General features: G+C 45.2%; 2 protein-coding genes across 5 annotated transcripts in view; one reads left to right on the top strand and one right to left on the bottom strand.

The window, feature by feature from the left end:
* The window catches only part of mapk8ip2 (mitogen-activated protein kinase 8 interacting protein 2), a 66,842-nt gene extending 52,011 nt beyond the window's left edge, over positions 1-14,831 (top strand). For both annotated transcript variants that reach the window (XM_038811666.1, XM_038811664.1), the window contains exons 10-13: positions 3,551-3,670; positions 5,112-5,182; positions 6,954-7,052; positions 8,711-14,831. In XM_038811666.1, coding sequence (XP_038667594.1) covers positions 3,551-3,670; positions 5,112-5,182; positions 6,954-7,052; positions 8,711-8,783 — 363 coding nt within the window. In that variant the 3' untranslated portion in view covers positions 8,784-14,831. The remainder of the gene's footprint in view (positions 1-3,550; positions 3,671-5,111; positions 5,183-6,953; positions 7,053-8,710) is intronic.
* LOC119973469 (thymidine phosphorylase) overlaps positions 1-25,750 on the bottom strand; it is a 151,846-nt gene that overhangs the window by 59,502 nt on the left and 66,594 nt on the right. Inside the window, exon 12 of one of the 3 annotated variants that reach the window (XM_038811672.1) lies at positions 895-913. The exons of 1 other annotated variant lie outside the window; for it this stretch is intronic. The gene's annotated coding sequence lies outside the window, so the exon portion shown is untranslated. Of the gene's footprint in view, positions 1-894; positions 914-24,139; positions 24,161-25,750 lie in introns of those variants that run through there. One more of the 3 variants, XM_038811671.1, reaches the window with a different exon arrangement.

Consider the following 25,750-nt stretch of genomic DNA (forward strand, 5'->3'; position numbering starts at 1 on the left):
TATGCAGCACATGAAAACAGCCATCCGGCCCAGCCGCTCCATGCTGGTGTTTACCCTTCATTCGAGCCTCATCCCATCTTTCCTCATCTAACTCTGTCACTGTAACCCTTTATTCTCTTCTCCTCCATATACTTGTTCAGTTCCCCTTTTAAATATTATTCACTTCACTCCCTGTGGTGGCAAGATCCACATTCTCACCCCTTTTCACACAGAGGTTTCTTCTGAATTCCCTGTTTGACCTCTTGGTGACTATCTTATACTGTTAGCCCCTAGTCCTGTCACAATTACCTGGGCTTGCGGATTTGGGAAAGTGCTGTCTGGTGGATATCTTAGATTGCGGTGACTTTTTGGTCTACTTTTGAAGCTGGCAAAAATCCTCCTGAGAATAGAGGTGTGAACCGCTGGTGTGCATCGACACCATTTTGCATTGTAATAAAAAAATATATAATAAATATATAATACATAAAAAAATATATACTGGTAATTAGATTCAATTAATTTGGCACAGTTTATTTAATGAATTAATTCTCACAAAGGTGCCTTTAACCTCAATCAAAGTATCTTAAAATCAGACTTTATTGTCTTGAATGTCCAATGCAAAGAGTTCATCAAGTTTATTCTGAGTCTCTTTGGCAATGGCATCACTATAAGAATCCGACTCTGGATCAGATGTGGCGGTTTTGGTTTTATGATCATTCCGCCACAGCAAATCACCTTCATCTCCATCCATTGAATTCGATATTCCGAAGTTTTGAACAACTTATGATACTTTGTGCATTAATATCACCCCGGGTTTTGATGACAAAACCACACAAAATATCCAGAAGGGCAGCGTGCATTTCCCCACGCTGGAGATTTGTTCTCCGTCAACCATCCACCTATTCCATTCCGCTTGAACATGATCCTTAAATAGCTGTTGAGGCACAGGTACAAAGGTTGAATGATGGACCTACTCACTAACTACAGTTTGGGTGTTACTTCTTTACAGGCACCTTTTGATCTCATCAGTTATATGAGACCTGAACAATCCCCACAACTATTAGATTGTGTTCTTTGTGTAGGCAACAGGGTTGTTAATTCCACACATAATTGAGCAGAGGGTGCAGACTTAAAATGAAGTTCACAGTCGGGCGTGTTTAGTGGGGTGTTTCTCCGCAGCTGTAGCACCAAGCATCACCCTGCTTTTCCACGACACTTTGCCGTTTTTGGCCTCGGGGAGTTTCTCTCTGCCGAGGCCGCACTTAGAATGATTTCCTGCTGGTGAGCTGATCGCGCAGATGTTCACAGTTTGGGCGCCATTTTGATCGTCAGCCCCAATCGCTCCCCCCCCCCCTCCCCTTTCAGCCCCCCTCCAGCTTTATCGAGCCCCCCAACTCACCCCCACAACCTTGGGAAGGCCCCTGGGAATCCTCCCTCAATCCCCTTCAAACTGGCAACCCCCCCCCCCCCCCCACCCCCCCAAACCCCGGGCCCAACCCCTGGCAGTGCCACCCAGGCAGCTCCACTGCCAGAATGCCACTTCTAGGGTGCCGGGCTGGCAGTGCCTAGGTGCTGGGGGAATGCTAGCGTACCACCCTGCCCTATCCCTGACCACTCTGGGGTCTCCAATAGTCCCCCCCCCCCCGAAGGTGCCATTATACCTGGCTCGTGTTTGTGTGGACCAGCATTAAACTGCGCCCTGGCGAGGTCTTCCAGGTGCAGCCGTTGTATCCTGGCCGGGTGGGTCAGACGTCTGGATACTTACATGAGCCACTAGGCTCATTTAAATATGCAGGTCTGGATCTCGCCCAGCGAGGGTGAGATCCAGATCATGGCTGGCAGAGTGAGTCAAGTGATTCGCGATTGGCTTGGTGCCCAGTATGGAGCCCAACTTGGGCTCTCGTGCGATTCACCTGTTGCATCTGAATCCGCGCCGGCCCCAAAGGCGTCTCTGAATCATGCCCATAGCTTCACTCTGGCCTCATCCATTAAACCATTATCAGGGGCATGCACAAAATCGCCTGCAGAGATTTTCAGCATGGTTTTATGCTTTGTAAATGATGAATTTGAGTCCATTGGCCATGAGGCGAGTATTACCGTGAATTGTGTCTTCTCATGTCCTGTGGTTTTCACTAGAATCCTTTTTGAGCCTTTTCACTCCACAGTTCAGTTCTGGGCATAACTCATTTCAGGTGCGTTTCATCCATGTTGCTGTTGTGGCAGAATGCTGGAAAGGAGCTATTGATACTTTTGATAGTCTGTAAGTAGCCTTGACCTTCTGAAGCAACATTGGATAGTTTTGTTCCAGAAAACGGCTACACCAACCAGCTGTTTCTCTGAAATCTTTCCTGGTCTCATTTGGCCCACTTAATTGTGTTTATACGCATTCCATTTCTGGTAATGGTGTAACCGTTCTGCCGTTTTTCGAGGATCCATTCCGATACATACTTCTCCAGACCAGACCAGGGGCTGAACCCTGTTCTGTTGGTGCGTTTGGTCCTGGGCATCTTCTCTTCCTCCTTCCATTCTCGTACCAGTTTTTAACAAACACTGAATTCCCTCACTTCAGCACAGTTATTTGGCAAGTTAGCAAATGTTACAACTTTTACTTGAAACTAATTTCAGACATTATGTGTTTCGTTGGGAGAGTAAATTATTTTCTCTGTTTGCCAAATGGAGATGGGGTGGCCGTTCTGGTCTGTTTGGGCATGTCTTAAACTCCCATGCATCTTGGCAAAAAAGCCCCCATCACTTTCTTGATCCCTTGCACCCAGTTATAAAGCACCAATAAGTAAAACATATATTTGTCAGGTGAAAAATTGAGGCTGGTACTAGTATGACTATAGCACCTTGTGCCTGAAAAGGGTGAGGCAGGGTGACTTATGCACTATGTATATGCAAAAATATGATTTTTGGAGCTGGAAAAATGGGGTTATTTAATTTTTAAAAAAATATTTAGAGTACCCAATTTTTTTTTGCCAATTAAGAGGCAATTTAACGTGGCCAATTCACCTACCCTGCACATATTTTAGGTTGTGGAAATGAGACCCATGCAGACACGGGAAGAATTTGCAAATTCCACATGGGCAGTGACCCGGGACTGGGATCGAACCTGGGTCCTCGGTGCTGTTAGGCAGCAGTGCTAACCACTGTGCCACTCTGCCATGGCGTCATTTTATACTCTGGATCAATTTAATATGCTGCAATCTATTGTAAATTGAAAATGGAATCTGGGAATAAATGGGGATGACCTCCAGGGAAAGTAGGGGACAAAGAGGTGAGGGTGAGGCAGAGAGAGACTGACCACAAAGATAATGGAGATTCAGCTCAGGAAAAAGAAGATAGTCCCTCCAATAGGAACTGGCACCAAGACAGATTTTAATGTCTTCCTTCATCCGGAAATGCGTAGGCTCAATATAGCAATACCGTGATTGGCTTGATTGAGCTCAACTTGGCACAGGCCAGGGATGGAGCTGTAACATTTTGATCCATAAATAGTAGCACCAAAGTCGAATGTTGTGCAGACTAATTCCCAGGTCTGATATTAATTTTCAATGTCACCCTCTCATAGATTGCTACAACAAGAAAGTTGACGGTTCATCTGCGTCCACCTGCTAGTTGCGAGTTGGAAGTCAGCATTCAAGGGGTTAAACTGACCATGAGTTTGAACGAGTATGGACCGGAGGATAAGGTAATTGCACTTGTACATCTCCTATTGATTCACTAGTCTTTTGATCTATTTATTTAGATTCTATCTGTCCATTGAATCTGTCCATCCACTGCCTGTGCACACATCTGTTGACTCTTTTTAAATCTATGGACCGGTTTGTTTAGTCTATGGGTTGATTTGTCTACTGTATATGCAGGTCTAGAGGTAGGTCTCCAGTACCTCCCTTGCGGATGTTTGATGGTATAGTGTAGAGGGAACATTGGGTGGGGTTCTCCGACCCCCCGCCGGGTTGGAGAATCGCCGGGGGGCGGCGTGAATCCCGCATCCACCGAATTCTCCCGCACCGGAGATTTGGTGGGGGCGGAAATCGCGCCGGTCAGCGGCTGCTTGCAGCGGCACCCCCCTGCGATTCTCTGGCCCGCGATGGGCCGAAGTCCCGCTGGTTCTTTGCCAGTCCCGCCAGTGTAGATTAGACTACGTCCCTTACCGGTGGGACCTGGCGGTGCAGGCAGGCAGGCTCCGGGGTCCTGGAGGAGGCGGGCGATCTGGCCCCGGGGGGGGGGGTGCCCCCACGGTGGCCTGGCCCGCGATGGGGGCCCACCGATCCGCCGGCAGGCCTGTGCCATGGGGGCACTCTTTTCCTACGCATCAGCCATGTCAGCCTCCGCGATGGCCGACGCGTAGGTGAACCCCCACTCTGCGCATGCGCGGGGATGATGTCAGCAGTCGCTGACGCTCCCGCTATTGCTCACACTCGCGCCGGCTGGTGGAGTCCCTTCGGCCCCGGCTGGCGTGGCGCCAAAGGCCTTCCACGCCAGCCGGCGGGGCGCAAACCACTCCGGCACCGACCTAGCCCCTGAAGGTGTGGAGGATTCCGCACCTTTGGGGCGGGCCGATGCCGGAGTGGTTCACGCTTCTCCGTCCCGCCGGGACCTCCCCGCCCCGCCCATTATATCTAACCCATGCTGTACCCGACCTGATGATTCCCTGTTGGAATAGTCTGCAGACATGCATTAACTGGACTCATAGATCAAATGGCTGGGTTACTACATGAACTCAATACCCCGGTGAGAGTCAGTGCCTTCAGGACAGGAGAAGCTGAAAAGGATTGTCACCTCCAGATGGCTTACATCTGTCTGTTTCGTTATAACATTCAGCCATGCCATAATGAATAAATGGTTAATTCAAAACAGCAGGTTTAAGTTAAATGTTTAATATATCTCCTCTTCCCCCACCCCCTTACCAACAACAGTTGAAAGAGGGCAAAATCTCAATGCCCGCCCCCCCCCCCCCCAACCATACCAAGTCTCAAGCACATGTTCCTCTTTGCTCCATTGTACTCCGTGAATTGCCAACTCATTCAGTAGGTGTTGGGTGAAATGGTTGAATGTTTCCATGTGAGAGGTATGAGCCAGGAGGTCAGCCATGGCCCTGTTTAACCTGTGATTTTTTTTTCTCCTAGACTGAAAGGTGCAGCCATTTTTTCCAGATGAAGAACATCTCATTCTGTGGATGTCACCTCAAAAACAGCTGGTAAGTGTGGTATTATAACTATCAGCATTACAAGGGTTAATGCAGTGTCAAGAGTAGCCATTAGAGGGAGCTGCAGATACAACTATATAAGGCAGTGATCCGAGACCTTAAGGGAGGAGTGTATGCAGGAGATAGCTAGTGAAGGTTATTAGAGCAGATAGTGTGAGTAAGGTTAGATTACAGTTATACCAGTAGTGAGATTAGCAGTGTAGTAAGATGTTATTGATCAGTTGTGTATTCTTAAGGACTAAGCGTCGAATCGCAATTTAGTAGTATAAATAAAATCATAGCTTTGTTTAAGTTAAAAGCTATTCTGTGATCATTGTGAACACCAAGCCAACCATCCTGAAATAAGCAACACAAGGAACACCCCAGTAAGGGTTAAAGACCATGCATTGACTGCTGATGTTACACCTGCTAATCCATATCATGGAACAGCGCTTTCTTATTTTTCTCAGCCTCTTCAGCTATTGCCATCAAATTGGGCTCAGTTGCGAGCACCCTCACCTGTGAGTCTGAAGGTTGTGGGTTTTAATCCCACCCCCAGGGCTTTACAGCAGGATTGGGACATCTGCAGAATGACTGCTGTGTTTCTTCAATTAACCATTAGTGAATTTGACAAAAATGTTAACTATGAAATTTGATGGCTTAAGGTGCTATATGTAGACTCGACCAGGTAAGGATGGCAGATTTCCTTCCCTAGAGGACATTAGTGAACCAGATGGATTTTTACGGCACTCAACAACATGGTCAACGTTAGACTTTTAATTCCAGATTTTTACTGAATTCAGATTTCACTTTCTGCCATGGTGGGCTTCGAACCTGGAGTCCCCAGAACATTACCTCATATCTCTGGATTACTAGTCCAGCCACCGCCTCCCCCATCAGCCATCTGTTTTCAACTTGATCTCTCCCCATTTGACTCAGATTTAGCTCTGTTTCTGGGAGTCTGCTCTTTCTCATGGCCACTGCCCTGTCACCAGATAATCATTCACTTTCAATCCAAATTTGGCTCATTTACCTTTGCAAGCGTTTCCTGTATCATCCCAGATTGTTAATCAATTTTGGATGAGTTCAGAGTTGGGTTCCGAGAGTGAATTCAGAATATATAGTTGGATAGGATTGGGCAACATCCTTTATACACTCCTCCTCTGATTGTGCACATTTGTCAAATCAGGATGTCTCAATGTGCTTTACAGTCAACGAAGTACTTGCAAAGTGTAGTCGCTGTTGTATGTAGGGAATATGGCAGCCAGTTCACCTGCTAGGCTCCACAAACAGCAATTCGATAAATGACATTAGTTGAGGGATGAATGTTGTGATCAATGTAAAGTTTTGAACATTGTATCCATCTCTCCACACAAGTCTCTGATCATAATATAGCCACTGGTTACACTTTTCCATTTTTGTTTGTTGGTTCTCTGTCTGTTACATCCTGACATATGATGCCCCCTTCAGCAGAATTGCCCTGTTATGCTCTGATTCTAACATGCCTTGTTAGAACCTAACTTGCCCAGTGGGTGGGGTAGAACATCAGTTTGCAGTTGACCCTAATTCAATGAACCTTGACCCTTGAATGAAGAGTAAAATCAGGCCTGGTGTTAAATGGATACCTGGCCTTATCTTCTGGGCAAACGTGGCTAAAATTGAGGTTTCTAGGATTTTCCTCCTTTACCAGTACCCCTGTGGAGTCTCTCTTTGAAAGGATCGCTCACACTGATCCCAATAAGTGGATTACATGTCTCCTTTAACTGTGTCATGTCTCTTTCAGCTACTTTGGCTTCATCACCAAGCACCCACTGGTGAACCGCTTTGCCTGCCATGTGTTCGTATCTGAGGAATCCATGCGCCGTGTGGCTGAGTGTATCGGGTAGGTGCCAACCACTAACACCAAGACAGGTGTGGGAATGGCTGAGACAGAAAATGCTCTGGCTTTGAAAACTATGTTGTAACATTCGCCATCTCTTCCCCTCTCAAACCGTAAGACTATCTCCTAGACCCCAGTGATGAAATGATGGAATTGTAATACATTTCAGTGTAAAATTGAATAAGGTTCCAGCATCTTCTTGTGCTGGTGTAATATCCAAACACATTCCAGTGATGTACCTCTGTCACCTGATTAAAAAGCCCACAGAAATGGTAGAGTCACTTTCGCCTGGATGACTAACTGGAAACATGTCAAGAAACAGGGTCTCACCTGAAGGGGCTTCGAGCTGCTGCAGGATCCCCATATATCTGGTGGTTTGACACAGGCTTTGAGTTAGATGTCTCAAGGTATCTCTCCACTCCTGCATCTAATGGATATATGAAGAGTGGACGGTTGGACATTCTGAATTCTCCCTAAGACTGATTCTGTACATCCTAGGGACATAGCGAAGAGGGAAATCAACCTTGCATAATGCCCTCTGGAGTGATAAATATAGGAGCAGTAATATGCCATTCAGCCCTTTTAATAATAATAATCTATTATTACACAAGTAGGCCGATATTAACACTGCAATGAAGTTACTGTGAAAATCCCCTGCTCGCCACATTCCGACACCTGTTCGGGTACACGGAGGGAGAATTCAGAATGTCCAAATCACCTGACAACACGTCTTTCGGGACTTGTGGGAGGAAACCGGAGCACCCGGGGGAAACCCACGCAGACACGGGGAGAAGGTGCAGACTCTGCACAGACAGTGATCCAAGCCAGGAATTGAACCTGGGACCCTGCCGCTGTGAAGCAACAGCGCTAACCACTGTGCTATGGTGCCACCCCGATCCCTTAGTGATCTGCGCTCCAATTCCATGCAGTTGCCTTTTGATCCATGTCCTTAGATTTTCATATCCAACAAAATCTATTGATCGTTTTGACAGTTTCAATAATCCCTCAGCATCCCCAGTCTTCGGGGGAGTAAGTTCCAGATTTCCAGTAGTCTTTTTGTGAAATGAGCTTCCTGATTTCACTCCTAAATGACCTTGCCCCATTTTAAGATTCTACCCCCTCGTTCTCGATTCGCCCACGAGAGGAAATAGTTTCTCTGTGACCTGTCCTCACAATTTAACCCATTAAGCCTCAGTGAACAGCTACGTAAACAGTGATCAAAGCTAGGGATGTGTTAAGTGTGAAGGAGATTGTTTTAGACAAGAAAATGCTGGACTCTTGTTCAAATTTTACACTGAAATGTAATACAATTCATTAATTTCAGATGAGGTTTAGGAAAAGTAAAGGAGTGAAAATAACTAGCCATTAACAAAGATGTGGAGATGCCGGCGTTGGACTGGGGTGGGCACAGTAAGAAGTGTTTCAACACCAGGTTAAAGTCCAACAGGCTTATTTGGAATCACGAGCTTTCGGAGCGCAGCTCCTTCATAATGGCTCCATTAACAAAGACACGGAAGCTGAGATAACAATTGGCTGGCAGTGATTGTGGAAACATGCGCCTTGTAGGAACCAGTAATTTCTTGGGGTGGGGGCATGGTGGGAGAAACAATTAGACAACGTACAGTGTGCTCATTAAAGTCCCATTTTTTTCTGCTTTACAGCCAAGCGTTTCAGGAATACTATCAGGAGCACCTGGAGTATGCTTGTCCAACAGAAGACATTTACCTGGAGTAGGGGTTTGACAGCTTTCGCGTGGATACATGACATTTTCGCTGGACCTGGGCTCAACTGTGAGCTGTACCCCTGCTCCCTGTACATACAAAAAAATTAAACAAATTCCTATTAAGTAAGGGTATACAGTACATGGAGCCCCCTGTGAAGTTTTAGCATTGACTATGAAAGCCCATTGATATCAAACCTGTGTTTGCTGCACATACCCATCCCATATCTAACTCTAGCTTCCATCCCCTCCTCTTGCTGCTGTTACAGGTTGCTTCAAAGCCGCCTGTCAAATTCAGAGGCGCTCGGCCAACTAGAGAGAGGAAAATGAGGCACGTTGAGTTTACATATCACAAGAAATTCATTCAACAGCTGAATGAGGCTAAATCCACTTCCTTTACTTCGATTGTATCTGTTACCGGGGCGTAATGCCCTGTGTCTAACCACCTTCTCATGAGGTGTTCTGCGTGCCTCCCAACAGTTCTCTCAAGGAACACCCTGCTAAATTCTGGGTGGATGTCTGTGCAGATGGTCAGTGAGGAGTGGTCCTATCTCTTGCCCCAAGGGTCATAGCTAAATAAAGCAGAGTGCTCCTCTGTCCACACCCAAGGATCACTGCTCAATAAATTGAGGAGTTGCCCTCGCTCTCAACCAATAACTAAAGCATGTCCTTCAGTAATTAAATTTGAGATCCCTACAATTCTTTTTGCACTGTAAGCAATCTCAGATTAACTGTAATCTTCTGATTGATTACATTGGACCCGTGGGTATGACTTTAAATGAAGTATCTGACCCTATTGGGGAGTGGAGTTTGACCCTAGATGACAAGGCGGGCTTTGACCCTGGATATGGTGAAGTGCAGAGGTTGAGGGAAGGTTAGTTTGAAAGTATATTTTGATCCACCGCAAGTGGGGCTTAAGCGGTGTGGGGAATTGTGGTTTGACCCTGGAGGAGGAGAGCCCTGGGCAAGGGGATTTGACCATTCTGACTCCAGAATAAACAGCTACAGTACAAGGCAGAGAAAGACAAAGAAAGAGATCACCGATGGAGGCAGTATAGACTGGAGAATCCAGCATGTGCTCATTCCTTAAGCAGCCATCTCCCCTCTGCCTTTGATTTCTTTTAACCTGGCAAGTTCTTTTCTTTAAACTGACCTGTCTCTAACTCTTCAAAGTTGCCACTTCCCCCAATAAGTCAGATAAGAAGCTGGGTGAGAAGCATATTTAGGATAATTTCTGCACAGCACAGTTTGAGGTTTTTTTACAATATGAATCAGATTACAGAACTGACAGAACTAATTTGGTGGGTTGTAGATTTTCTCCTTGTGATGAGGTCAGCAACAGAGTGGCTTTTCCTGTTCTAGAGTGAGCCACAGGTTTGGGAAATTGCATTGCCGCGTGCTTCACAGACACATTTTCTCCCGGGGGTATTTGGCTTTGCTGCATTGCAAAGCCATTCCCCATTCCCCGCTACCCCCACCCCTTACTGCAACCCCAAACCCAATTAAAAAGTATGGACTTGTTCTATAACACGCACCTACTCACCCCATCAGTGATATCATTTGGGAAGGAAGAAATCCTTAGTCAGATCTTTCACACAGACTTTAGTGGTGAGCTGTAAAGGACAGCTTTTATATTAATCACAATATTCCCACTTTCACGATGATTTCCCATGGATCAGTCACAGCAGGAAAGCCACCAGCGTTCTTGTGCTGCCCATAGTCCACCAACTCTTCCGCCCTGCGTGAAATCAACTCTGCTCATTGCTGAAGAGGCTCCTTACAATGTGCATGGTTCTTAAGCTGCATGAAATCTCCACTTTAAAGTCCACTTCTTGTCTTCTGTCAAAGGGAAACAAGGAGTCCAAAAGACTGATGCCTGTTTGCCGAGTGACCCACATATGCAGCATGCCCATAGTGAGACACCAGAGACTACCTTTACTTAATTTACCCCTCCTGCCTATCTCACTTCCATGAATACATCTTTAGGCATCCCTTAATCTCTTGGCTATTGCACTCTGTACTTTCCTATACAGCAACTAGGCTGAATTTTGGTTTCATAAGAATTAAGAGATGAATGTTGGTGAGAACTGTTCTATTACATTGTCTTCATTTAAGGGGGTGGCTTTTACTCAGAGCTGATAAGATACCAAGACAGCACTTGGCAAGTGGGGCTAAAGGTTGGCTGTGACACTGTGCAGGAATATTATGTGTTGAACTGGCGCATTCCCTCGTGAGAGGGGAATGGCCATCCTGGGTTGTCCTTGAGCACCTTTAATTATAAGGGGTATTGAAAGACTGTTTCTGAGCAATCTGTATAACAATAACTAGATGGGGAAGGAACAAGCGTCTTAAAGGGGCAAAATCTTCAACAGAGGTAACAGCATCTCTTCTCACAGGCGTCTTGTTGGATGGCACCAGTTGGCATAGGAGACACCATCTGAAAGGAACTGGCACCAGCTGCCTGAGAGCTGTTTTGGGCACAATGGTTACAATGCCTATCAGCAAAAAGACCCCTGACCACTAGCTAATCAACCATCCCATTCCAGCAAAGATTCCCAAACTGAGGAGGAGTGGTGGTGGGGAACTGAGCTTATCATGAGGAAGGGGTATCTGAGGAAATTGGTCTGTCAAAGCACAAGAGGGCCTGATAGCATTGCTGAACCAAAGGGAGAATATCATGGGGCACCTCAGCAGAGATGTTTGAATCGATCAGAGCTGCTGGTGCTGCTGGACATGTGATGGGCCAGAGCAGCTACAATAGCTCCAATAATCAGCTTCTATCAGTTGGTAGGGATTTAAACACCCTGTGTGCCAGCATAATGCTTCGCCTCTGGCTACACGAGGCTCTGTCACTTCAAGTGGAATACATTTCTGTGGCAGCTCCAGATTGCTATAGGGGTGCGCAACCCTTGAAGCAATTCCTTACTTGACATATAGGATACCTCTAGAACTGAAGACAGGCTGAGGAACTGTCTGAATTATTTTCCCAATTTCCTGAAATCAGTAGTATTGATCTCTTGTCATCCTGGGGTAATAGAATACTGACTCTTAGAAAATGACAACAGGGCTGTGATTGGGACCTGAATGTTTTGAAGGAAGAGGAATCTCAGAAAAAAAAAGATTGCAAACCTTTGCTTCAAGAAGTGATGCATATGGGTACTGGAGTCCCGAACATTATTTACTCATGATTCTTAATGTTATAATGCTGCTATAGGAAGAGGAACATATAACCCATTGAGTGTGAAGGAGAAACATCCATAGCTAAAGATAGAGTAAAGGACAGCATAATGTAAGGGCAGGTCGGGACCTCAAGGGGTCTGTTCACCTGCAACAGAATCTCATATTTCAATTTATCAACAGTGTACATTTCTTATGTTTCCAACTGTTCTTTCCATTCAACATTCTCCCAGTTGCTCAAAGAGACTGTGGGCGAGTGTTCCATTTTCTCTCATTATCTCATGGAGGGTGACGTAGTTGGCTGTGGTGTGTCACTTGGTTGCGATTGTGAGTTCAATCCCATAGTGCCCCATGTGAACCAACAGAAAAATCCCCATTACAAACAACATGTGTAATGGGGGACCATCTAGATTGTTTTTTATTGTGCTATTTCTCCATGTCCAGCAGATGTTAAATCTTCCCTCCTGGACTTGCTGCCTCTTTGTAAGAAAAAGCAGCAGAAGAGCACAACAGTCTTCTTAGTTTTGGTAGGTGGCATTCTCTCACCCTCTGACACCTCCCAGCTGCAGGCCTTTAGGCTCCAAGCTCGGTAGTAGCACCAGTCAGAGGGCCTCCAGATGAAAGAACAGTGTTCCTGGAACCGAGAAATCAGGATTGTAACAAACTGCAGTTTTTCTTTCCAAGTTAACTCAGTTGAATTTCACAAGTTGTGAAACAAGTTTGCAGAGCCAATCTGCAATGGGAATGATCAGGTCTGGTCAGGGGAGGTCAATTATCACAGTCCACAGAGAAGGTCTAAGAGGCCAGTTCAATGAGAGATATTAAATGGGATAAATAAAGGGCACCAAGTCTAGGGACAAAAGGGTTAGATGAAAATGAATAAAAAGCAATTTTCACTGAAAAATGTTCATAAAAAGCAAAAAACATTTGAAATAATGTGTCCGGCAAAGTTAAAGACAAGAACACTGGGTTATCAAAAAATAACAGATAACCAGTTAATTTCCCAAAGGAAAAGGTGAAGGCATCAGCTCTGATGGAAAAGTTAATATCCTGAAAGGATTGGCTCTGATGGGAGTATATAGCTATGGACTTCAACGGGAGAGTTAGGGTACCAGAGGGATGGGCTTTCATGGGATATTGAAGTACTAAAGGCAGTGAGTTTTCAGGGGATAATTAAAGTTTCAATAGGGGTTAGGGTACTAAAGGAATGTGGGACCCCTGGATATAGGGACAGGAGAAATAATTTGGTGAGTTACACTTAGAGGGCTGTAAGTGCACAATGCAACAATGATCTACAATCCATGCCAGTGGAGCAGATGAAATATGGAAACAACACAAAAGAAACAATGATGGAAAAAGAAATGCGCAGCCTGCTCTTGCGTTTCAGAGGAACCAGGTGAACTCAACTCACTCCACCCACTGGTGAGTCGCTGAACCATACAGCCCACAAAAGGCCTGCGGTTCGACCATCAATCTGTGCCCAGCCTGCCGATCTCAACTGGGTCTAACCCTGACCTCAGTAATCCGTTGTTGGGGAGAAAAATCTCCGTCTCCCGTTCACTGCTCAGTGCTTCCTTCTGCAACAAGGATATTGGGTGAGAAGAGACTTGTGCTCAGCTGTTGATCTAACCAGCCCACCTATCCAGAGTCACATGTGACACTTGGCTGTGGTACCAGAGAGTTCCAGTTGCCATTGCATTGAATCCCATACCCTAGGAAGAGCCAATGTCTTCATCGGGAGGTATGGGTGGGGCGAGGAGGGGAGATGAAGGTGGTTAGGATAATTTGATGAGAGAAAAGCTAAGTGTTTGCCAGGTGACCTGCCCTCCCCCAATATTATCCCGGGTCTAGGAACTGGAGGACGTAAACCATCCATTCTACCTGCCCATTGCTCCATTTAATGAAGGAATAGGCCACTCAGCGTTCATAGATCGGCAACATCCGGTTGTACTAACACAGGTGAGTCCAGAGTTTCACAGCATTTGTTGGTGTATAGGTGACTTGAATGGGTTTTTAAGATTTCCATTGTCAATACTTCTAGCAAAACTGGATATACATCTAAGATGAACATCCTGCAGAACCATGAAATGAAGGAAATCTTCACACAAATTGACTTGATCCCTATACACAGGATTTATGCATTTGCCACTGTGGGGTGCGCTCTCCAGTCCCAACCTGCTGACAATAAACATTCCCTCCTACCCTCAGGTATAGCATCCTTCGAAATAATTATGAACAAATAAACCAGCAGCTGAATATCAGAATTTTTATCCAGTTCGGACTGCTGGCTAGCAGAAGTTACAGAAGTGAGGTTGGGGAAATTTCCCAGGATACAGGCAGTGGTATATGACTCTGTTTATATTTAACCCCGTGGTTCATTAAATGGGTCGAAAGGTCAAACGATGAAAGGCAACTCACATCAGCTTAGCTGCATTCTCCAATGTAACGTTCAGATACATGGGGTTGAATATTTTGTGGGAGCGTGGTTAAAACTGTAAGAACATTGCAGCACTTGGCTTTGCCCATGAGGGTTGTAAAATGAACCAAAATGCCAAAGCAGCTTCTAGTGGACAACATAGCGCGGTTGACATCTTTTCCACTTCTCCAGCGACCTTTGGATTGATATTTTCCCCGAGTAGCACATCCTCAGACAAATGCAGGTATCAACCCCTGGATTATGCTAGTTATTCTTACTGGTTGCCTGTACGTTAGCTGCATTTACCTGTATGTAATTTTGGATTATGCTAACCATTTACTATAACTAAACACATCAGTATGTAAAAGATTAAGGTAATTTATCATCTAATTGCATAAATGAGGAACTGATCACAACGCCTTGTCATGTTTTTGATCGTATGATTAAAAATGTGCTTACTGAACATCCAGCTATCTATTTTCTGCCCCTTTCTGTGAAATTTCAACTCAATAGGTAAGAAGGCAAACTGGAAACTGGCATCAATTCAGAGAGACAAGCGGCCCCTTCACAGTGGTTTGGTGTTCAGCCAAAAGGAAAAGTCATTTGAGCAGGAAATAAGGACTAGCTGCGCGATTACTCAAACGCCATAACTACAGCAGTATCTGATGGCCCTTTAGGGAAATGCAATAGAGGGTGTGAACTGCAACCCGGCTGGTTAGAGGTCGATACTTGCCTCAGTATTCAGAAGCAAGAGGCAGAGTTCCGAGTGGAAATGGACGACAGGCAAACCTGGAATGCGATGGTCCTTGAGTTGTATATTTTCTGGTTTTATGCACTATGATTGGCTGCTTGAGTGAGATCTTGCGCAAGGTACAAAGAAACAATACATTCAGAAAACCGTATTCTCTCCTTTCAAGCTCATGCTTACTGTAGGCTCAAATTCCCTAATCTCCTTCGTAGCTACTTGATCGCCTTGTGAAGGAGCTCTCCCTCCATAATGTCAAACACAGCTGTGCCCATCTCTTTTTTTTAAGTTTGTAAAAAGCACTGTGAGGGTGTCTCCATTGCGTGTTGCCCTCTCTCTCCATTATCAGGCTTCAGTGCTGTGGGACGTCCGATTGGCTCTCCAGCTTCCAAAGCCCGTCCACCATCCATAATTGGACAGCGAACATGCCCTATGACCACGAATAGACCTTTCATTCAAAAACTATTGATGCCACTTGGAGTCACCACCCCAGGTTATCCCAGAGTCAATGTCCCACTCCAAAAATGAAAATTCGGCCCAACTTTTCAGGTCAGTGATCCTTTAACTACCATTTACAACTTTTATTTCAGATCTCCAACATCCACAGCACTTTTCTCTTGAAATGTATCTGAGCTTGTTGATGATACAGAATGGGAAAATAAGCTGTGAGGGAGACGCAAAGGCTGCCAAGGGGCACAGACTGGTTAAATGAGTGAGCAAGGTGGTGACAGATGAAGTCTAATGTGGGGCAATGTGAAATTGTCCACTACACCCTCAAGTCCCAATCAAAGGGCTTGACAGGGTAGATGCTGAGAGGTTGTTTCCCCTTGTGGGACAGTCTCGGACCAGAGGGTATAATCTCAGAATAAGATGTTGCCCATTTAAGACCGAGATGAGGAGGAACTTTTTGCCTGAGGCTAGTGACTCTATGGAATTCTATACAGCACAGAGCTGTAGGTGGTGGGTCATTAAGTATGTTCAAGGCTGGGATAGACCGATTTTTAATCAGTAAGAGAATCAAGGGTTATGGGCATAAAGTGGGAAAATGAAGTCAGAAGTCATAGAACCCCTACAGTGCAGCAGTGGGCCATTCAGCCCATCAAGTCTGCACAGACCCTCTGAAAGAACACCCTACCTAGGCTTACTCCCCCGCCCTGTCCCCGTAACACCAGTTAATCTTCAGATCTTTCGAAATTAAGGAGCAATTTAGCATAGCCAATCCACCTAAACTCCATGTGTGGGATTCTCTGACCCCCCCCCCCCCACCGGCCGGGTCGGAGAATCACCGGGGAGCGGCGTGAATCCCGCCCCAGCCTGCTGCCGAATTCTCCGGCGCCGGAGATTTGTCAGGGGTGGGAATCGCGCCGCAACGGCCCCCTGGCGATTCTCCGGCCCGCGATGGGCCGAGTGGCTGCCCGTTTTCGGCCGGTCCCACCGGTGTATGTTACGACAGGTACTTACCGGCGGGACCTGGCTGCGAGGGTGCCTCCGGGGTCCTCGGAGGGGCGTGGGGGGATCTGGCATGGGGGTGCCCCCATGGTGGCCTGGAGTGATTGGAACCCACTGATCCGCGGGCGGGCCTGTGACATGGGGGCACTCTATTCCTCCGTACGGGCTGGTGTGCCGGTCTGCCATGGCCGGTGCGGAGACGAAACCCCCCTGCACATGCGCTGGAATGCGCACACGCTGGCGCTCCCACGCATGCGCCAACTTGCGCTGGCCGGTGGAGGCCCTTCAGTGCTGGTTGGCGTGGTGCAAACCACTCCGGGCCAGCCTAGCTCCTGAAGGTGCGGAGGATTCCGCACCTTCGGGGCGGCCCGACACCGGATTGCTTCACGCCACTCCTTCACGCTGGAGTTGCCCGCCCCACCGGTTTCTGAAAAATCCTGCCCCACATCTTTGGACTGTAGGAGGAAACCTGCGCATTCGGAGGAATCCCACTGACATGGGGAGAATGTGCAAACTCCATACAGACTGTCACCCAAAGCTGGAATTGAACCTGGGTCCCTGGCACTAATCACTGCACCATGTTGTCCATTAGTTGAAAAATTGATGACTATCATATCATATCAGTCATTAATGCCACATGTGAGGCGAGAGTGACTGCCATTGAAATCAAGGAAGCATTTAATCAATGTGGCATCAAGGAGCCTGAGCTAAACTGGAGTCAATGGGAATCAGGGGGAAGACTGCTGGTTGAAGTTATACCTGGCACAAAGGAAGATAGTTGTGATGGTTGGACGTCAATCATCTCAACGCCAAGACACCACTGCAGGAGTTCCTCAAGGTAGTCTCCTCGGCCCAACCATCTTCAGCTGCTTCATCAATGTCCTCCTTCCATCATTTAAAAAAAAAATTTAGAGTTCCCAATTCATTTTTTCCAATTAAGGGGCAATTTAGCATGTTCAATCCACCTACCTTGCACATCTTTGTGTTGTGGGGGTGAAACCTATGCAAACACGGGGAGAATGTGCAAACTCCACACGGACAGTGATTCAGAGCTGGGAACGAACCTGGGACCTCAGCACCATGAGACTGCAGTGCTAGCCACTGAGCCACCGTGCTGCTCTGACCTCCTTCCATCATAAGGTCAGAAGTGGGAATGTTTGTAGATGCCTGCACAATGTTCAGCACCATTCACGACTCCTCAGATAATGAAGCAGCCCATGTCCAAATGCAACAAGACCTGGACAATATCCAGGCTTGGGCTGACAAGCGACATTCACATCATACAAGTGCCAGGCAATAACCATCTCCTACAAGAGGGGATCTAAAAAGAGAGGGGTCAGCACAGTAGCACAATGGTTAGCACAGTTGCTTCACAGCTCCAGGGTCCCAGGTTCGATTCCCAGCTTGGGTCACTGACTGCGGAGTCTGCACGTTCTCTCCGTGTGTGCATGGGTTTCCTCCAGGTGCCATGGTTTCCTCCCACAGTCCAAAGATGTGCAGGTTAGGTGGATTGCCATTCTAAATTGCCGTTTAGTGTCCAGGAAGGTTAGGTGGGGTTACTGGGTTACGGGGATAAAGGTGATACGATGGGTCTTAAGTAGGGTGCTCTTTCCAAGGTCCGGTGCAGACTCGTTCGGCTGAATGGCCTCCTTCTGCACTATAAATTCTATGATTCTATGATAATTATCGCCCCTTGACATTCAATGGCATTACCAATGCTGAATCCCCCACAATCAACATCCTGGATGTTACCATTGATCAGGAACTGAACTGGACTAGCCATATTAATACTGTGGTTACCAGAGCAGGTCAAAGGCTCGGACTCCTACTGCGAATAACCCACCTCCTGACTCCTGCAAAGCCTGTCTACCATCTACAAGACACAATTCAGGAGTGTGATAGATTACGCTCCACTTGCCTGGATGAGTGCAGGTCCAACAACACTCTAGAAGCTCAACACCATCCAGGGGCTGGTTTAGCTCACAAGGCTAAATCACTGGCTCTTAAAGCAGACCAAGCAGGCCAGCAGCACGGTTCAATTCCTGTACCAGCCTCCCCGGACAGGCGCCGGAACGTGGCGACTAGGGGCTTTTCACAGTAACTTCATTGAAGCCTACTCGTGACAATAAGCGATTTTCATTTCATTTCATTTCATGACAAAGCAACCCACTTGGTTGCTCCCCCTTCCACAAACATTCAAACCCTCTACCACCAATGAACAGTGGAAATCTTATGTACCATCTACAAGATACACTGCAGTAACTCACCAAGGTTCCTTAGGCAGCACCTTCCAAACCTACCACCACTACCAATTAGAAGAAGAGCAGCAGATACCTGGAACCCCACCAGCTGGAGGTTCCCCTCCAAGCCACTCACCACCTTGACTTGGAAACATATCACCATTCCTTCACTGCTGCTGGGGCAACATCCTGGAACTCCCTTCCTAACAGCACAGTGGGTGTACTTACACCTCAGGGACTGCAACGGTTCAAGAAGGCAACTCACCGCCAACTTCTGAATGGCAATTAGGGGTGGGCAATAAATGCTAACCAGCGACACCCAGATCCCGTAAATGAATTTTTTAAAATGTTCTAATTCAATGGTGAACAGACTCTATAGGCCGAATAGCTACCTCTGCTCCTACATCTGATGGCCTTATAACAGAAAAGCAGATTATATTTCTAAAAATGAGAATCTATTGAATGGTGATCTTCAGAGGGATTTGTGCATTCTTGTACATGAATCAGAACGTTAATAGGATATGCAGAAAGGCATTGTTACGGTCCCAGCTGGGTAGATTGTAACTTTTACTTTTTGTTTAGAGACGTGGATGAACAGAGTCACAGGACTGTCAATGAACTTTTAACAAAAGGATAAATCATTTATTAAAAATGAAAACTTTAACTACAATACACTACTTCAGCTATACCTTTACAGATATGTACAGATTTGTAAGAATAACACAAGTTACAAAATATCCTATACTCTAATGTTCTCAGTCAGTACACAGTCCATGTAAACCAATAGATGAAATGTGGTCAGACACCCCACACTTTGAGACCAAGTGACAGAGGCCAACCAATACAACCTCTGTCGATTCTTCATCAAATTCCCTCCAAATGCTTGTCACACTGTAATGCAACTGGTCTCACTGGAACTCTGGCATCCACACAAGGGTTTCCAATCACCAGTCTCAAAGTACACACTTCATAATCTTCTACCAAGCAACGATTTCTCTCTGATACCTTCACCAAGGATCCACATCCAGGATTTCAACCACCTTTCAGAATTCCATGTGCATTCAGGATTCTACACAAACTTTCAGGTACCCAGTCATGCCAAAAGGACATTATTGCTTCATAGCCTGTATTAAGGTGTCACCAACCTTAGGATTACTTCAGATATTTGGCTTCTCTCTCGCTGCCCTCTATTCCTTTCTTTAACTTTAGTGAACAGTACCTTGTTCAGATTCTGGGTCTTTGTCCCTTTGACTTCCCTCATCCTGGGACTCCTCTTTTCATTCACAGGTTTCTGGAACTAACTGTCCTTTAGCATCTGGAACTTACTTTTGGTTCCTCTATATTGTCCTTCCTATACTGGCATCTTCTGCGGAAAACTTCTTGCTTCTGGGTGACCTGGTTTCAGACGGAGAACAAGTGCCTCTGCTTTTCAGAGTGAGCCTCTGGTTGCAAAGCAACAATTTAGATTCTTTTACCCCAATAACTGTTTTTACCTCATAAACACGTAATTACAATGCAGACAAAGTTTAAAATGAAACTAAAAGCCATAGACCTGCAGGCACCTGTGTTTAACATGATGCTAAACTAATGTTTTAACTCTTTCCAGCACAAAAAGACAGAAACAAATTAAACTTAAATTTGTACCGTATTTCCCACACAACATACAGATATTAATAATTAAACTATCTTTATTTCATAACAGTATAAACATAATTTACATACTGTTATGAAATAAAGATAGTTTAATAATTAACATTTCTATACTTTTTGCAAAAGAGTTGGAGTATAATATTAAGGAAGTCTTTCTGCAATCATATGGGGTTGAAACCATGCCATAAGTATTGTGTACTAGCTTAATTCCTGGGATAGGAAGGTTTTCATATGAGGAGAGATTGAGTTGAATGGGTTTTTTCTCAAGTGTTAAAAAGAATAAGAGGTAATCTCAAAACATGTAAAATTATTAGAGAACTTGCTATGGTAAGTGCTGAGAGTCCAGAACCAGGAGGTCCCAGTCTGAGAATAAAAGGCCAGTTTCATGGTACTGAGATGAGGAGAATGTTTTTAAAAATTTGTTCATGGGATGTGGGTGTTGCTGGTTAAACCATCCCAAATTTCCCTTGAGAAAGTGGTTGTGAGCTGCCTTCCTGAATTGCTGCAGTCCATTTGGTGTAGGAATGCCCACAGTGCCGTTCAGGGGGTTCCAGGATTTTGACCCAGAGACAGTGAAGGAACATCTATATAGTTCTAAGTCAGGATGGTGAGTGATTTTGAGGGGAACTTGTAGGTGTTGGTGGCCCCGTGCATCTGCTGCACCTAGGTGGTAGAGGTTGCAGGTTTGGAAGGTATTGTTGAAGAAGCCTTGTTGCATCTTGGAGATAGTGCACTCTGCTGCCACTGTGCGATGGTGTTGGAGAGAGTGAATTCAGAAGGTAATGGATAGGGTGCCAATCAAGCAGGCTGCTTTGGCCTGGATGATGCTAAACCCCTTGAGTGTTGTTGCAACTGCACTCATCCATACAAGTGGAGCGTATTCCCTCACACACTTGGTGACTGTGCTCATAGATTTCTGGATACTAAGGGAATCATGGGATCTGATGATTGGGTGGGAAAGTGAGTTATAGAGGATCAATCATGATCTTATTGCATAGTGGGGCAGGCCGAATGAACCATGTCACTACACCTGTACATTTCCTTATATATTTTTCTGCAGCACACTCTTGTTTGATATTAATTCTCGGGATTTGGGTGCAACAAGCAAGGCCTGAATCTAATCCCCATCTCTTGTTTCCCCTTGTGGGAGAACATTTTCCTGAGGCACTGCATTCTGGAAGCTCCTGGGAGCAGGAAATAAGGCGGACGTGGAACTTTGTTGAGCATGAGGCAAAATGCCAGCTTCCCGAGTATTAAGTTGGGAGCAGACTGTGGCAAATCCTGCTTCCCATCGGCAAGCAGTGGGAAGCTATTTTTAATACACTAGCATGCCATGCATGCTTGTTCAAACACAACTTCACCAAATCAAACAGTACCGTTGGAATTAAGTGCACAGCAAACAAGAAACAGGTGACTTCAGATTCATGTCTGGTTGAAGGTGGCATGCAACAGTCAAAGTAGTCTCTTCCTGGTGCATTTGGATAGAAGCCGCTTCCCTTCCTTGAGGGGCTTGAATCAGGGGAGAAGAGGCTCAGATGCATTGAGATTGGGAGACGGCTTGGATAGGGAAAGAGGTATGTCTGACTGAACTGAAATGAAAATCGCTTACTGTCACATGTTGGCTTCAAATTAAGTTACTATGAAAAGCCCCCAGTCGCCACATTCCGGCGCCTGTTCGGGGAGGCTGGTACGGGAATTGAACCATGCTGCTGGCCTGCCTTGGTCTGCTTTAATAGCCAGCTCTTTAGCCCTGTGCTAAACTAGACTGAGAGAGGGATGGGTGGTTGGCAGTCCTGCTCTTTGAGGGCAGAATGAAGAAGCTGGACTACATAGGGAAGGTCAATACTGAGGGCCTGAGAGTCATGGATAAAAGAGGGCAGGCCAAGGCTAATAGAGGTTATGACAGATGGATGGTTGAGGGTAACAGAACGTAGTTACAGTGTGCCAGATGGGGGTCGGTTGACGGGAGAAAACTCTAGATTGAATTATCCAAGGATGTCCATGTAAGACAGACGGAAGGTCAACAGTCACCGAATATCAGAACTCTTGTTTTATCTTTTTCTGCTACGAATTGATTGTCCGGTTGATCGGAGAAGATACAACTTTATTGCTAATTATTCATTTTAATACACTTACATAAGAACTGAACCAAAACTTTAAAACAAAATATCAAACAATGCATAAACTTGGTTAAATACATGGCAAAGGAAAGCATTAAACACAAAAGCATAAAGAAATTACTTAAAAAATAAACAAACAGATGATTCAAGAATTCAGAAAGGCAGGAATTAAGGAACAAAGCCTCACCCATGAGGTCTTACTTTTAAGGGAATCCTTATCTATGGTCTAATCCCTCATTTACTTTCATTGGCTTCTAATTCTCAGCCGAGACCTCCTGATTGGTTCGAATGCATGTCTGTTACTTTGAAGATGATTTATTATTTAAGACTGACCAATGTCCATGAAACTTAGTAAAGCGTCAACATGACCAGTCTTATGAAAATAGGTTTCTCACACCGCCACTGGCCATAAACCTTGCTATAACTAATTAGTTGATACATTCTTATTGCTAAATGCTGAAATACAATAATCAATTCATTATATGAAACATTCACTGAAATAATCAAAGTCCAAAGATGTGCAGGTTGGGTGGATTGGCCATGAAAAATTGTCCAAAATACTTTGATTAACCTAGGACAAACGTTCGGCGCAACTTCATGGGCCGAAGGGCCTATTCTGTGCTGTATTTCTCTATCTATCTATCTAATTTCTACATTTCCAGACAAGACATTAGAGTTCAATAATTAATTCATTATCTAAAACAATGTCAGCATTCTCACAGTCAAGACATTTTATATAATTTCACTCTTTAGCCTGCATTCAATTAGCACCTGAAACCATGAATAAATCAATGAATCAATAAATCAATAATCCATCACTGAAGGACAATGCAGTGATGCATAGGACAGGCCCGTACCATCTTCACTGCACCCAGATTCCAACCAGAATGAAGCCCTTGCAAGATTTCTTGATTTCCTCATGGCATTGGCAGGTGGTGCAGGAGTCCCCTGGGTCCACCTCCCTCACTAACATGTTTTCTGTTTTGGATATTGTTGGGGGAGATGGTTTCTCAGGGGAATGCAGCAAGAGGCAGGTCTGTGGCCCCACGAGTGGCTCAGCTATACAAGGGCAGGTACAAAATGTGGGAGCAATAGTAAAAGGTAATTCTATCATATAAGGGCAACAGATAGGTGTTTCTGTGGCTGCAGATGTAACTCCAGGATAGTAGGTTGCCTCCCTGGTGCTAGAGTCAAGGATGTCACTGAATGGCTACAGGACACTCTGAAGGGGGAGGGTGTCGTTGTCCATATTGGTACTAATGATGTTCGTAAGAAGACGAATGAGGCCATGAAATCCAAATATAGGGATCGAGGAAATAAATGAGAAAGAAGACCTCAAAGGTAGGAATCTCAGGATTACTCCCAGTGTTGCCTGTTAGCAAGAGCATGAATAGAAGAGTAGACCGAGTGAATGCATGGCTGGACACAGGGTGCAGGAGGGAGGGATTCGGATTCCTGAGGCATTGGGGTTGATTCTGGGGAAGGTGGAAGCTAGACGGGTTACACCCCAGCAGGATTGGAACCGATATTCTCGGAGGGGTATCCGCTAGTTCCTTTGTGAGGGTTTAAACTAGAGTGACAGGGGGATGGGAACCTGAGTGGGGAGACACAAGAGGGAAACAAAGATTAAAATGTAAGACAGAAAAGTAGAAAGCAAATTTGGAAGGCAGAGGGAACAGGGGCAAACAGTAAATAGGGCCATAGTACAAAAGAATGTGTAAAAATGTTAAAAAGACACGTCAAAGACACTGGGTGGGATTCTCCACTGGTGGAATTCTCTGTTCCGTCTGTGGGTTTCCCGGTGTGGGGTGGCCACAATGGGAAATCCCATTGGCAGGTGGTGGGAACAGAGAATCATGCTGCCGGCGAGGGCATGTGGCCCAGGAAAACATGGCTGGCGGACCGGAGAAACCGCCCACTGTATCTGAGTGCATGGAGTATTCGCAATAAGGTAGATGAATAAATCGTGCAAAATTGTATTCATGAGTAGAATAGGATTGTGATTATGTAAACATGGCTGCAGGGTGACCAATACTGGGAACTAAATATCCAAGGTTATTTGATCTTTAGGAAGGACAGACAAAAAGGGATAGGAGGTGGTGGGATAGGCGGGTGGGGACTGTTGTTAGTTGAGGATGAAATCAGTGCAATAGTGAGAGAGGATGTTGGCTCAGAAAACCTAGATGTAGAATCAGTCTGGCAACACAGGGTGGAAAACATTTGTGTGAGTTGTCTATAGGCTTCCAAACAGTAGGGGATGGCATTAAACAGGAAACTAGAGATGTATGTAACAAAGGTGCTACGGTAATTATGGGTAATTTAATCTACATATATATTGGGCAAACTAAATTATCAATAATACCCTAGTGGATGCATTGGCTATCAACTTCAAACATTCTGTAGATTTTGGATCTTTTTCAAAGTGTCAGGCAGCAAATAATGGGGTCCCACAGGGATCAGTGCTTTGACCTCGGCTATTCACAATATACATCAATGATCAGAATGAGAGAACCAAAAGTAATATTTCCAAGTTTTGTTTAATTACAATGCAGGCACAGTTTGAAATGAAAACAAAAGTATTTTTTAAAACAAAACAATGTTTATTCTATGAACTCAAGTTAACCTTTTTAAAACATACAGTGAACATCTTAGCAACCATTAATTCAAATACAACCCCCAAAGAATACAACACTAAGTAATCCTTTAAGCTTTCCTTTTAACATCCATAAGACTTAAAACACCTTTTACCAGAAGCACATCAGGTTAAAGTCATTACTGTTATTAGTTTTAAATCACCAGGATCGATTTACAGTCTTTAGATTACAGAGAAACTCTAATACACCTTCTGGCTGTGACTGCTATCCAGCTCTGAAAACGAAACTAAAACACACCCTGCAGCAAACAGCCTAAAACAAAAGTAAAAAGCTGACATACAGCCCAGCTCCACTCACTCTCTGACATCACTGCAGTAATAAACACCCATTTCTTAAAGGTACTCTCACTACAGATATTTATATACATACCCATTTATAAGCACCCATTTCTTAAAGGTACTCTCACATGACACTACCATCCGGGAACCCTGACACATTATCAGGAGAGGGCCAATTCTAATAAGCATACAATTGGTAGAGAGGGTAATGAGGCTAAACTTGAAGCTCTGATACACAGTTAGAAAACATTT

Source organism: Scyliorhinus canicula, chromosome 11 (genome assembly GCF_902713615.1).
Source record: "Scyliorhinus canicula chromosome 11, sScyCan1.1, whole genome shotgun sequence".
NCBI classification, from domain to species: Eukaryota; Metazoa; Chordata; class Chondrichthyes; order Carcharhiniformes; family Scyliorhinidae; genus Scyliorhinus; species Scyliorhinus canicula.